The 14,493-nt window shown below is 50.6% G+C and overlaps 1 protein-coding gene across 1 annotated transcript in view; it reads right to left on the reverse strand.

The window, feature by feature from the left end:
• Positions 1-1,003: 1,003 nt before the first annotated feature.
• The window catches only part of HUNK (hormonally up-regulated Neu-associated kinase), a 124,800-nt gene continuing 111,310 nt past the window's right edge, over positions 1,004-14,493 (reverse strand). The window contains exons 9-11 of the mRNA XM_023189426.1: positions 10,238-10,285; positions 4,478-4,658; positions 1,004-1,746 (exon numbers count right to left, since the gene is read on the reverse strand). Of these exons, the coding sequence (XP_023045194.1) occupies positions 1,088-1,746; positions 4,478-4,658; positions 10,238-10,285 (888 nt within the window). The 3' untranslated portion in view covers positions 1,004-1,087. The remainder of the gene's footprint in view (positions 1,747-4,477; positions 4,659-10,237; positions 10,286-14,493) is intronic.

Below are 14,493 nucleotides of genomic sequence, written 5' to 3' on the forward strand. Positions count from 1 at the left end.
TTCTGTGGGCCCCTTGAAATCCGCATCGCACAGAGGTAACGCCGCCTTCTCGCCATCCGAATTATGCTCTGAATTGTCACAATCATCATTTCTCTCTTTCTACAGAACCAGCTGTAACCGTGTTCTATGCCTCCCAGAAGGATCAGGGCTTTGCCTTAAACAACAGGAGGAAACAGGACCACCGAGACTTGCCCTGCCTGTGGGCCACAGCACTCCGCACATCACCACAGTCAGCTTTTTTGCTCTCCACACTGAACCCTCCCGTGCAAACACGAGTTTGGTGGAATTGCTTCTCATCTCTCCATCCCAGTTTTAAAAAAGCATGTTATTTCAATTTACTGACATCATGTTTTAAAAAAAAAAAACTCTTTGGAAAAGATAATTCAATCATCAGCACGTTTCAACAACAACAACAACAACAATCTATCAAAATCTTGCTTGGGAAATGAGTGTCTCCTTCAGTCTCTCTCTTCTGTTGCGTTCCCCACCGTGTGCTTTGACCTTGGTCCGAAGCTCCTCTCCGTCTTCCTCTGAGGATCCTGGGCCTGCCCCGGGCTCCTGCTGGTCTTCGGGGAATCCCTGCTATGAAAGGCAGGGCTGCTACACTCCGCAGAGGAAACGTGGTCTGGATGAATGACTGCGATGTTGTTCTCTCCCTGTGACTGTGGCCAACTGCTGTGAGAGGCACACATGTAGCACAGTGTGAAGAAAGATCTGGTAACAGTCTATAATCTGATGGCCCCAGAAGGCTGATGCCCCATTTTCCCTCCAAGCCTGGGGGAAGTGGGAACTGGAAGGGGTTGGTGAGTAAGTTGAGAGGAAGGAAGATCTGAACGATAGAAATTGGCTGTCCCTGGAGCCAACCCTCCTAGCGATTCCAGCATCTCTGGGGGTCCCTAAGTGAGGTTGGGTTGTGCAGGCTTTGGGTCTGTGGATTCAGCTACAGGTGGGATACTGCACGGCAGGAACCAATGGGGCCACTAAGGATGCTCCAAGCGAGGCCTTGGAATGTTCACACCCTGACAGATGCGTGGAGCTCCGTTTCACTGCTATTTTCTAGAGCTACCCCACATCCCGCTGGCTCAAGTTAGCACTGGGTCTTGACCCCATCGGCCATGTCAAAGGTAAGGTTCACGGGGGCTAGGGGCTGCAGCGGGGGCAGGCTGGCCTCCAGGGGCCTATCTGCAGATGGCTGCAGACTCTGATGGCGCTTCCTCAGCATCTGTCCGATGCCCATCATGGGGAACCGGCCTCGGCTTTTCACACAGTTCGGGCTCCCCAGAGGCTGCATGGGGCCATTGCTGGGAACCGGAGGTGGGGAACACAGGCCCTCCTCTTTTGGGGGGCTGTTTTTATCTTCATGAGCAAAAGAGACCAGAGTTGGATGCAAAGGAGTATGGAGAGGCGACATGCTTCCAGACGGCAGACCCGGGGACAGCGTCCTCTCGCTGGAATTTCTGCGAGCCAAGCTGACCGGGGAGTTCAGAATCCTGTAGTGATGAGAGGGAGACAGCACTTCTATGTGGTCGTCTCGGTCCACAGACTCGAAGGAGCGCACCATGTCCAGCATCAGGGGGTCTTCCTTGTGGGGGATGCTGGTGCTTCCGGGCCCTGGCTGATGGGGCTCCGGTTTCTTCACAATCCTCGGGGTCCTGGGTGGTGGCACGGGGATGAACTCCATGGAAGAAGAAGCCACACAATTGGAATCAGAGGTTTTGCGGAAAATATTGCGGCAGCCAAAGGAATCTGCACACCAAGAAAGCGTAAAAAATCATGAGGACGCCTGGACAGTGTTCACGGCCCTTCTGCCTGCCTGCTCTGACCTCAGCTCGACTGAGACAGTTCCCCGCCAAGGTCAGAAGAAACCAACCAGCAAACAGCCTTGGCTACTTTGCAAAAGTCACCAGCAGCGTGTCAGTCTCCCCACAGAGGCCGGGCAGTCTTTCTAGGACAGAGGGACAGAGGGGCTGGCGACAGGAGGTCTCCCGGATTCCAATTTGCCGCATGGCCCCAGCCTAACATTGTGCCTGCTTTTGATTGCTTAAAATTCTGGACCCGAGGCAGCGGTGGCTCACGCCTGTAATCCCAGCACTTTGGGAGGCCAAGGTGGGAGGACTGCCTGAGCCCAGGAGTTCAAGACCCGCCTGGGCAATATGGCAAGACCCTGTCTCTAAAAATTTTTTTAAAAATTAGCTGGGTGTGGTGGCATGCACCTGTGGTCTTGCAGGTGGTACTTGGGAGGCTGAGGTGGGAGGACCGCCTGAACCTCAAAAGTGGAGGCTGCAGTGAGCCTTGATGGCACTACTGCACTGCAGGCTGGGTGACAGAGTGAGATTCTGTCTCACAAAAAAGTGGAAAAAAAAAATCTGGACCTTGCCAAAGGATCTTGGAATAAAAAAGGCACATGTACTCAAAAGCATATCCATAAAAATCCCAGAAGCACACCAAGGTCCCCTGACTGAACTCCTGCCAATCTGGTCCTCGGACAGCCCACACTGGAAGGCGTGCTTCCCTCGTGACTTTTAAAAAATTTATTTACCGTGGTAAAAAACACGTAACAGAAATGTTATCTTAACCATTTTCAAGTGTACAGTTCAGCTGTAATAAGTATACTCACACTGTTGTAGAATCAGTCTCCAGAACTGTCTTCCTGTTGCAAATCTAACACCCCATATACATCCCCACTCTCTGAAACCCCCGGCAACCACCATTTTACTGCCTGTCTCTATGAATCTAACCACTCCAGGGACCTCATATAAGTGGAATCACACTATCTGCCTCTAGTGACTGGCGTAATGCACTTAGCATAATGCCCTCCAGCTTCATCTGTGTTGGAGCATGTGTCAGGATTTCCTTCCCTTTTAAGGCTCCCTCGTGACTTCTGATCTGGATGGAGCCTCATCCAATTCTGAACGGGGGTAAAACATCATCCATCCACACAGTTAAGGCAACGTGCCAGATCCCCATGCTTTCTATCTCTGGTTGGCACAGACTAGAATCCAGGTTTGCAAACTGGGCCAGAAAAGAAAGGGGAAACCCTCTACGGATTTGGAGATGAGGGAAATAAAGCCAAGTTCATGTGGAATAAGCTCTGTCTTAGCTTCTTTCTTCTCCCATAACGTTTTATAGGCTCTGTGGAGGCCCGGCTGCAGGAGCAAGCTGCTGCCCACTGGGATCGATTTTGGGAGCAGCTGAGGGCACTGGGAAGCCTCCCTGCCTTGCAGAAATAAACACATAGGCGCTGAAATGAAACTGGCCGGCACAGGCGCCTGAGATGCATCAGCAGAAAGAAGTAAAACTTCATTAATGGCCAAGATCTCCAATGTTCCAGCTGCCACATGGACACTGCTGCCCCTCCCAGATCCACTGCATGCTCTGCCCCAGGGAAAGCAGGTCGCTTTGGGCAATGTGGGGACAGTGGCCTCTCTCTGGGAGCAGCATGGGAGGCAGAAGGACAGGAGACGGGTTCAAGTCCTGCTCAGGGACTAACTGCCCTCTTCACCTGAGTGTATCTCAGACAGCCACGGCCCTCTCTGAACCTGGTTCTTCATATTTAAGGAGATTGAACCCCAAGAAGTGTCTCATCCCCTTCAGTAACACGAACCTCTCTTCTACCTCACGGCTCTGCTTCAGGACGCCCTCAGCTCCTGTGTCTCCTCTCGGCGTTTCTACCATGTGTTAAGCCTGTGCCCAGTAAGGTGTGCTTTTTGCATCTTTTAGCACTCCTCCCAGAGGAGGGAAATCCACATTTGTCAGTTCTCTGTGATGGGCTGGATTCTGACTCAGGTGAGGAAGCCTACATATGCATCTCACCTCATCTGCCCAACAGCTCCGACAGGTGGGAGCCCTTAAAAATCCAGTGAAGACCCTCAGCAGTAAAGGAACTTGCACCTCTGCAGGCAGCAGAGCTGGAATCTGAACTCGGGGAGATACCCAGTCTCCGCTCTGCACGCCATCTCTACTCCCACAGTTCCCTACAGCCTCAACTCTGCCCCTACAGTACCGCACACCCCGACCTCTGCTCGGCACCCCATCTCTACTCCCACAGTTCCTAACAGCCTCAACTCTGCCCCTATAGTACCGCATACCCTGGCCTCTGCTCTGCACCCCATCTTTACTCCCACAGTTCCTTACAGCCTCATCTCTGTCCCTACAGTACCACATACCCTGACCTCTGCTCCTGCAATACTGTGCCTCCCAAACTCTGTTCTAACAGTATGATCCACCCCAATTTCTGTTTCCATAATACTTTGCACCCCATCTCTGTTTTCTGAAACCCTTCCTGCGCAAGTGGCTAATGCCACACAGCTTGGTCCTGGACTGTGCTCAGGCAACCTCAGGTCCATTAATCCTGCCTTTCTGTGGGCACAGGAATCATCTCTGCTCTACGGCCCATTCGGCCATCCGCTGTGAGGGCTACACAGTGGACACGCAGCCCAACACGAGTGGCCTGAGAGTGTCCCCAGAGCTCACCCACCTTTGTCGGGGAAGCTGGACTTGGAGGCCTTCCGGTCCTTCAGGAGGGCTTTGGTGTTCTGAATCTGTGTCATGAGCGAGCCTGAGGGCTGTTTGTGCGAGGGCAGGTTCTTGTCCAACTTCTTGGAGAATGGTCGATGAAGAAAATCCCCTCTTTTTTCTTGTTCTTTGGGCTTTTTATCCTGCAAATCAGAAGCAAACATATGCACTTAGACACACGCTAGAAGATACAGTGGAATTCCTCTTTGAAAAGTCATCCAAACCGATGAGAGAAACTCCAGCTTTTCAATACTCTATGCTCTCAACTGTGTGTTGAATGAGGGAGGAGCTGTGGCCCAGCCAATGCTCCAGGAAGCCCATCTCCCTCTGCCTGGGCAGCGAGTGGCCTTCAATGGACCCCAGCTCCCTTTCACTGTGCTCTTTCAAGGCCTTCCAGCAAGGGCAAGGCATTCCTAGGAGGTCAGTTCTTCCGGAACAAGCCCAACAAACTAAGGTGAAGCAGAGAAGGGCTTCTGGAAACCTCCTGTCTGCATTTAAAGTGGAGCCCAAAGATTGTGCCCGCAGTAATGGCTTTGCAAAGGCAACTGGGAACATAACTGCTTCCACCTTCACATCAGGATCTATTTGGGGCAGTCAAGTCAAGTAGGTGCCAACACAACATATACAACAAATCCAGGGAGCCCTGAGTGGTCCTGATGGGCTTCCAGCCCTTTCTACCCTAATCGTGCGAGAACTTACTTGCATACTTAGGACTCGTGTGTATGAAGCATTTTTTTTTTTCTTGAGGCAGGGTCTTGTGCTATCACCCAGGCTGGGGTGCAGTGGTGTCATCATATCTCACTGCAACCTCGAGCTCCTGGGCTCAAGTGATCCTCCTACCTCAGCCTCCTGAGTAGCTGGGACTACAGGTGTGCACCACCATGCCCAGCTATTTTAAAAAGAAAGATTTCTTGTAGAGATGGGGTCTCGTTATGCTGTCCAGGCTGGTTTCGAACTCCTGCCTCAAGCAACCCTCCTGTCTCAGCTTCCCAAAACGCTGGGATTACAGATGTGAGCCAAAACGCTTGGCAGCGGCCATTCTTTTGGTTTAAATCTTGCCTTTGTTGTACTAGATGATAATCCATCTGATGGGAGTGAATTTGACTTTTATATATCTTCAAGTCCACAGCCTCTGACATAAAGCCAGATGCTTAGAGAAAGCTTAATAAACAGTTATTGAAATTTTTTTAAAAGGGCTGGTACAAACTGAACTGAATTAATTTTGATTCAGTTCAAGCTTCTGGGAAAGGTGATGTCACTAAAAAGCAGCAGCAGTTCTTTTTCCGGCCCTAAAGCCTGTGTTTGGTGTTTACTGCTAAAGCAACCCCACCTCTGACCTCACCGTGGGTGAGGAGGAAAAAAAGACTTTTCTTTTTCACATTTTTGCCCTCAACTTTAACCAGCATTTGCAAACCAAGAGAGCTCATCTAGTTTCCATTCACGTTGTTGAGAAGCTTCTCGGGGAAACGTCTCTTTGCACTTTTACAGCCCTTTCTAATAAGGATGTTCAAAGTCTTTGCAGATTAGAGTTCATGATGTCCCGTTTGTGAGTGGGAAAGAAGACGGGGGAGATGTGGGAAGTGGGGACGCTGAGCCTCGTGGCAAGTGCCACTGTGAGGGGCCACAGCTCCCTGGGAGCCTGGCCTGTAGCTGATGTGGCTGCTCCCTAACAAAGGGGTGACATGGGAAGCCAGGAGAGGCGAAGCTTCCTCAAACTCCCTCCTCAGCACCTTCACAGCTGCCACCAGCCTTTTTTGAGAACACGCAGGGTGCCAGACGCTGCACTGGGGACATGACCCACCAGAAGGCAAATTCTGCTACTTCCTTTACATGTGAAGAAACAGTCTGTAGTGCTTATGTAATCCACCGTGAGCCCGGTGGAAACGTGGATTTTCCCAGCCCTGAAGTCGATGTTGTCAACCCTTGACTTGACACCACAGTCTCAGAGCCTGGGGCAGGGTCAGGCGGTTCCAGGGATGGAAAGGTACAGAGGCAGGACCGTGCCACAGTCCTACGCTCCTGCAGTGGGATCCGAATGTTCCAGAGAAAGTTGTGTGCTCCGGGGCATTATCTGGGATGCCCCGAAGGGGAACTTGCAAGGGGAACGTGTGCTCCAGGTCACCTTGGTTGAAGCCAGCAAAGGACAGTCACCGCCTTCCAAGGCTTTCCTCTCCCTTTGTGTCCATGACACACCAACAGGCCACCTTCTCCAAGGCAAAGGAGAAGAAGCTTTTGCACACGCGCTTACACAGAGACGCACACCCATCCAGCAGCAAAGGCAATGTTACCCGCTATCCTGAAAAATCTAGCAGAATCTCCTTTTAGTTGGTTCCCTTTCTCTACTTTTATGCAAAATCACCAGCTCTACCTGCTACCACCTTCTACGGGAAAAAGTAATCAAATGCGCCTTTGTCTCCATTTCCAAACGACATTTGGTAGAAAAGACAACACTGCAGTTCCTTCCATTTTAGGATTGCTTTTTAAGTCGATCAGCAAACATTTTTTCGGGCTGCTCTGTGACCCACAGCCTTGAGAGCTGCCGGTGGCTGTCCAGGTTTCTTTTCATTCCTTTCTAACCTTCCTTGGGTTCTCAAAAGCTTAGCAATCAAGATGCAAAACCTCTGAGGACCAGTAGTAGCAACCAGGCAGGGTCCATAGGCACCTAGTGGTGTGTCATGCGTGGGAGTTTGCTGTGGAAAGAGACCAGGGTTGGCCTGTAAGACCCAATTTCTCCTGTCGCTGACAAGAGGGCTATTTGGCAATGAGCAGAAAGCTGCTATGGGGGCAGAAAAGAGGAAAACTGCACCCCCAGACAGAAAATTCCAGGAAACCCTGCCAAGGCCACCCTTGTTAAACTTCATCCCAAGATCCTGCACCCTGATATGTCCTCCAAGAACCCCTAGCACATGCTTCTCCAGCTGAAAAGAATCAGTGATTTCACAGTAACCTGTTTCTAAGGAGAAATCAAGAATTCACCCCACCTGCTCCCTGTCGGGGACAAACCTCAGAGTCAGTCCACGCAGACCGGTCAACAGCCTGGAGAAAGCATGTTTATTTACAACCAGCCAATCTCCCTGCCCTCCAAGCACATGTTACCAAATGCAACCAATCACCCAATCAGACTTTTTCATTTGCATGGCCTATTTTCTCCAAAAGAAATTTCCTAGGGAGCAGGATGCTAAATTGCCTTACATAACAGAAACAGATCTTCAGAGGGACTATCACATCGCCCTTCCACATGCAAGTTCCTCACACAGCAAAGCAGCCGCCTGCAGAGACTCCTGGCTTCCCTCCGATACGCTCCAGTACCCACGTGGACTTGAGAGTGGGTGATGGAATTCAAGCTCTCGGTTCGAAGCCCGCCCTCTTGCACCTTCAAGCACAGTTCCAAATCCCCCCAGGCAGATCAAAGAAAAGACCACATGAGGCCCCAGAGGCAAGCCATATACACTAAACAGCGTCTTGTTCTCTATCAACTATTTCCACCCACTGCAGATGTGCATGGACATTTACAAAGAAGGACATTTTGAAAACACGGCCCCATGATCAATCATTTACCCAGGATCCTTCATGTTGTGTATTGTCCCGTGGAGGAGACGGAGATGCCTACAGGACGGGGAAACCCATCCTAAGCCCAAAAGTCTGAGCTCCAGAGAGCTGGTTCTCTTTGGAGTCTTCCCTGATGGCTGTGCAACTAGGGCTATGCTGGCCACTGAGGAATGACCCCAGGCTTCTGTGTTCCAAAGACCCACACCGCCCCCTTATTTCCGGGCGTGGCTGCCGCGGGTGCTGCACCTGAGAATCCCAGCCACGGTCACAGCTCGGCAGTCTGAAGTCTGGAGTCCATTCCTTGCTCTCTCCAGAATGTGTTGGGTGACCTTGGGCAATTCACTTCTCCTCGAGGGAGGTGTTTTCCCACGTGTAACCAAAAGTGTGGTTCCTTCCCAGCTCTGGGAGGATAACAGCGAACACACATCACGCCTGCTTTATCGCCTGAGCAGCAAATGCATCCATTTAACAGGGATGGATGCTTGCTTTGCACCCTCATCACCCCAGGCCGGAGGACGGATGGCTGCCTGGGAAATCTCCCTCTTTCCGCATCTGGCAGAGGAACGCTGGGAGCGGAGACGAGTTTTCTTTGAGTAACTCTTATCAAGTCCAGCTGGACGTGGGCTTTTCTGGAGCTTTCCTTCCCTCTGATGATTAGTAAGCCTCACCAGGCTGTTTGGTGTGTCAGAACCAAATGCTGACCTCTGCCCCCTGGGATGGCCCGGGGCCCAGATGTCGGTGGCTGGTTGGTTTTGGTTCCTTACTGCCCATCACATAAGGGGAAATCTGATTTTGCTGCAGAAAAACCTACAAGTGAGTTGATAAAAAGAGGGCTTTGAGCCAGGCGTGGTGGCTTACGCTTGTCATCCCAGCACTTTGCGAGGCCGAGGCAGGCAGATCACTTGAGGTCAGGAGTTTGAGACCAGCCTGGCCAAGATGGTGAAACCCCGTCTCTACTAAAAATATAAAAATTAGCTGGGCGTGGTGGCGAGCGTCTGTAGTCCCAGCTGCTCAAGACGTTGAGGCAGGAGAATCACTTGAGCTCGGAAGGCAGAGGTTACAGTGAGCCAAGATCACAACACCGCACTCCAGCCTGGGCAACACAGCGAGACTCCATCTCAAAAAAAAAAAAAAAAAAAAGAGGGCTTCATTCATAAATTAGGCCATTGAGCCAGGAAGCTCTAGATAGCTGCAAATCCCATTTCTCATACAGGTGGAAACAGAAATGCACAGCCAGGTGTAGAGTTGTAATGAGACATTAAAAAACAGTCAATTCCACATAGCCAGAACCAATGTGGTCTAAAGGGATTCTGATAAACTCACAAGATTCTGCATGTTTTAATTCTGGACCAGGATGGGGCTGGCAGAGCCTGCTGCCCTGGGCAGAGACTGACCAACCCTTAGGATCATAAGTGATGGTTAATTTCATATGTTAACTTGGCTAGGCCATGGTTCCCAGTTGTTTGGCCAAATACCAGTCTAGATTGTTCTGTGAAGGTGTTTTTAAAGACGTGATTAACAGGCCGGGAGCAGTGGCTCACCCTATAATCCCAGCACTTTGGGAGGCTGAGGTGGGTGGATCACTTGAGGTCAAGAGTTCAAGAACAGCCTGGCCAACATGATGAAACCCCATCTCTACTAAAAATACAAAAGCTAGCCAGGCGTGATAGTGGGCACCTGTAATCCCAGCTACTCAGGAGGCTGAGGCAGGAGAATTGCTTGAACCCGGCAGGCGGAGTTTGCAGTGAGCCGAAATCACACCACTGCACTCCAGCCTGGGTGACAGAGAGAGACCCAAAATAATAATAATACTAGTAATAATAATAATAATAATAAATAAAGTAGTTAACATTTAAATTAGACTTTAAGTCGATTATCCTCCCTAATGTGGGTGGGTCTCATCCGATCAGTCAAGGGCCTTAAGGAAAAAAGAACGAGGTCTTCTGGCAAAAGAAATTCTGCCTCTAGATGGCCTTCGGACTTGAGGCTGCAACTTCAACTCATCCACCCTGCTGGTCTGTCCTGCAGATTTCAGACTTGCCAATCCCCACAACTGTGTGATCCAACTCCTTAAAATAAATCTCAGTCTCCATCTCTCTCTCTCTCCATGCTCTGCTGGTTCTGTTTCTCTGGAGAACGCTGACTAATACATAATAATCCCGCAAGTTCTTACCTGCACAGCATGGAATTCAAGATCCCTTGTCCAGGTGTCCAGAGAGGCCTGTGAAAAGGAACAGCCTTCAACAATTCGAGAATCTGCACTTGCTATTTATTCCCTAAATGCTCTCCCCATGGCCCCGCAGCCCTGGCTGAGAATTATTCGTTTCCGTTTTCATAGACAGAAAGCAAATCCTGAAATCGCCGTGAAAGTAGGCAGCAGATGTCCTAATTCGTGTGCTGAATAGATGTCCTAGGTGAACTTTTCATTAAAATCTAAGACGCTGTATGGAGGAGTGCTCTAATGATAAGTCAGCAGCTCAATGTTTTCTCAAACAGCAAAGACACCCACAGAAATGTCACTCGGATCAAGAAACAGAACACACAGCCAGCATCTGGAAGGTCCTCCCTGCCATCCCCATGTCCTCTCCCAGGCATTCTGTCCCCCAAAGTAACCACACTTCTATTTTTTTTTTTTTTGAGACTGAGTCTTACTCGGTCGCCCAGGCTAGAGTGCAGTAGCATGACCTTGGCTCACTGCAAACTCTACCTCCCAGGTTCAAGCGATTCTCCTGCCTCAGCCTCCCGAGTAGATGGGACTACGGTGTGTACCACTACACCCGGCTAATTTTTGCATTTTTAGTAGAGACAGGGTTTCACCATGTTGGCCAGGCTGGCCTTGAACTCCTGACCTCAAGTTATCCACCCGTCTTGGCCTCCCAAAGTGCTGGGATTACAGGCGTGAGCCACTGAGCCCAGTCAAGTAACTACATTTCTGATTTCTAACAGCACAGATCGGAGATCGCTGGATCTGATTCTGAACTATATTTTTAAAACTAGTATAGATTTTGAAGTAAGACACAAAGTGAACATTTTAATATTTGCCTTTAAATGTTTCATCCCTGTGTGGGTTGAATTATATTCTCCCAAAATTCATAGGTTAAAGTCTAACCCCAGGACCTCAGAATTTGACCTTATTTGGAGAGAGAGTCTTTACAGAGGTAATCAAGTTTAAAGGAGGCTATTAGGGTGAGCCCTAATGCAGTATGACTGGTGTCCTTTAAAAGTGTGGAAATTTGGGCTGGGCGTGGTGACTCACATCTGTAATCCCAGCCCCTTGGGAGTCTGAGGTGAGCAGATGCCTTAAGCTCAGGAGTTCAAGACCAGCCAGGCAACAAGGTGAAACCCCCTCTCTATAAAAAATTAGCCAGGCCTAATGGTGCATGCCTATAGTCCCAGCTACTATGGAGGCTGCGGTGGGAGGATCACCTGAGCCGGGGAGGCCAAGGCCGAAATGAAATATGATTGTGTCACTGCACTCCAGCTTGGCCTGGAAACAAAGAAAACGGAAGGAGGGGAGGGGAGGGGAGGGGAAGGGAGGGGAAGGGAGGGGAAGGAGAAGAGAGAGAGAAAGGAGGGAGAGCAGGAAGGAAAAAAGAAAGAAGAGAGGAAGAAAGAAAGAAAAAGAGAGAAAGAAGAAAGAAAGAAAAAGACAGAAAGACGGGAAGGCAGGAAGGCAGGAAGGAAGGAAGGAGGGAAAAGAAAGAAAAGAGAGAGGCTGGGTGCGGTGGCTCAAGCCTATAATCCCAGCACTTTGGGAGGCCGAGAAGGGTGGATCACGAGGTCAGGGGATCGAGACCATCCTGGCTAACACGGTGAAACCCCGTCTCCACTAAAAAATACAAAAAACTAGCCGGGCAAGGTGGCGGGCACCTGTAGTCCCAGCTACTCGGGAGGCTGAGCCAGGAGAATGGCGTGAACCTGGGAGGCAGAGCTTGCAGTGAGCTGAGATCCGGCCACTGCACTCCAGCGTGGGCAACAGAGCGAGACTCCGTCTCAAAAAATAAAAATAAAAATAGAAAGAAAAGAGAGAAAAACGAGGGAGGGAGGAGAGAAAAGAACGGGAAAATTGGGACAGATACACACACAGGAGAATGCCGCGTAGATGAAGGCAGAGATTGTGGTGACGCATCTGTAAGCCCTGAACCTGGCCTCCAGAACTGTGAAAAGGTAAATTTCTACCCATTTTGTGGTGCTTGTTAGGGCAGCCAAGCAGACGAATCCAGCCCCCCGCCACCCTCTCCATCAGTTTTCTTCCAAAACTCCAACATTACTTTGTCATTGTAGAGGAGACCTCCTAGCTGGATTTGATATTTTCCTATCAATGAACACTATTTTTCAAAAGACTTTTGTAACAAAACTGGCCCTGGGCTCTCTATGGCTTTAATAAGCCAATTTAAAAATGATAACCTCCCCACCTCGACCCCCAAAGTCCGGGGGGGTTCTCTCTTTTAGAAAAAGGAGTCTGTTGGGCACACACGATAGGTGTCCTCAGATGAGAAATGCACCCCACTTTTATAGATACAGTCTCTGCCTTTGACAGGAAAAAGAGGTAGAGAAAACGATCAAGTTGTAAACGCACTGCACAGTAACCCCAAGAGGGAAGTTGTTGCAACTTAATTCAGCTCCTTTGTCTCCTAGGAGAAAACGAACTGGAATCAAAAGGAACAAAGAGGCCACTGCATGCACTCAGTGCCCGGGACAGGGCTTGAAGACAGCCCTAGGGGACATGTGCCCTGGGCCACACCCCGGTTTGCTCACAATCGGAAACCTCTCCACCACTCCCTCTCCCCACCCAGCTCCACCCCTGCCACGTGGTGCTGAGGATGACTGGAAGACCCTCCGGCTCCGAGTGGACTTTCCCTTTCCCGAAGTAGCCTCACTCCACTTTCTAGGTTCCGCCGGAGACAAGTTGGATCATCTGGTAATAGCTGTCACTTAATTAGAGAAGTATCGCTGCAGTTTAGAGGAAACAAATGGATCATAGAAACTTGAATGCTGTTTGCCCATTAGTGTTCCTATTTAAATCCTAACCGTTAAATATTTCAACAAATGTTTAAACGCTTACCATGTGTCTTCATGTCAGAGGAAATAATAGAGAAAAGGAATCGGAATGAAAGGAGGGCCCCTCTCCCACTAGAGTTCTGGCCCCTTCTGACACACACTCGCAGTGGGGCGGATGTGAGGTCAGCGTGGACCAGGGCATCGGCAAGGTGGCTTACGGGCCACCTAGGGCACACGCTCCATGCACCTAAGTTTGCATTGCTATTTGAGGTCCTCATGAGTGACATGCAAAGCACGAGGGAGGAAGTCTAACAGTGAATTCTGCATCCCCTGGACTCTGGCTGGGGTGACCACCCTCAGTGCAGGTGACCATAAGCGGTCCCTCCCTGACGTAAGGCATGGCCATTTGGTGATGATGACATCACGTATGTGCTAGGCTGCAGGTATCCCCCTGCCTTTAATCCAGCCAGGTGTCCCACCTGGAATGTCCTACCTATTCCAGTTGCTTGTCCCAGTTCTATCCATTTTCTGAGACTCTGATCAGGGCTCACTTGATCTTTTCATTTGTTTATTGAGCACCTACTACATGCCAGGCATCGTGTGGCCTCTGGGAATATCGTGAGGAGCAAAAGGGACTCCGAGCCCACTCTTCTGGAACTCACAGCCCAGAGGGAGAGATGTTAATCAAACAGCCCCAGAACAAATAAACAGCTGCAAACGGGACACGCCCCAGGATGTAGAACGTGGTAGGCAGATAGGATAGATAGGATAAGACTGGATGGCAGAGGTCAGGGAATAGCAGGGGCCCATGGGGAGGTGATCTTGCTTTGGGATCTGAAAACACTTCGGTTTAGCAAAGAGGAGCAGGGAAAACATTGTGAAAGAGGAAGCGGCTTGTGCACAGCCCCCGCAGGCAGAGAGAGCACAGCAAGCCCTAAGGCTGTGGACTGAGCACAGGGCGGGACGCAGCGCTGTGTGTGTGGGCCATGGGGCTGGGAGACAAGGTAGGAGAAGCAAGCTGGGGCTGAACCACACAGGGCGACCACGCACGGAGTCTGCCCGGCAAGTGAAGGAAGCCTCTGAAGGTCTCAAGCAGGGAAGTGACATGATGAGGTGTGAGGGTGAAAAGCTCGCTCTGACGGCCAGGCAGGAGAGAGTGGCAGGCCACCATCCCAGAAGCAAGAGGGTCAGTTAGGAGGGCATAGCAGAAGTCCAGGACAGAGGTGATATGGCTGGGAACAGGTGTGGGACGGAGACGGAGAGAGTGCAGGGGCTGGAGGGGTTTAGCAGTCAAACTGGCAGAACTTGGTGATGGGGTGGTTCTAGGGGTCAGGGGAGTGTCAGAGTCAGGGACTCTCGGGTCTCTTCCCTGCACTGCTGGAGGATGGGGCTGCTACTGTGCTGGGGGGCGGAGGGGGCGGGGGGAGA

The sequence above is a fragment of the Piliocolobus tephrosceles genome, chromosome 19, assembly GCF_002776525.5.
Source record: "Piliocolobus tephrosceles isolate RC106 chromosome 19, ASM277652v3, whole genome shotgun sequence".
In the NCBI taxonomy this organism is placed as follows: domain Eukaryota; kingdom Metazoa; phylum Chordata; class Mammalia; order Primates; family Cercopithecidae; genus Piliocolobus; species Piliocolobus tephrosceles.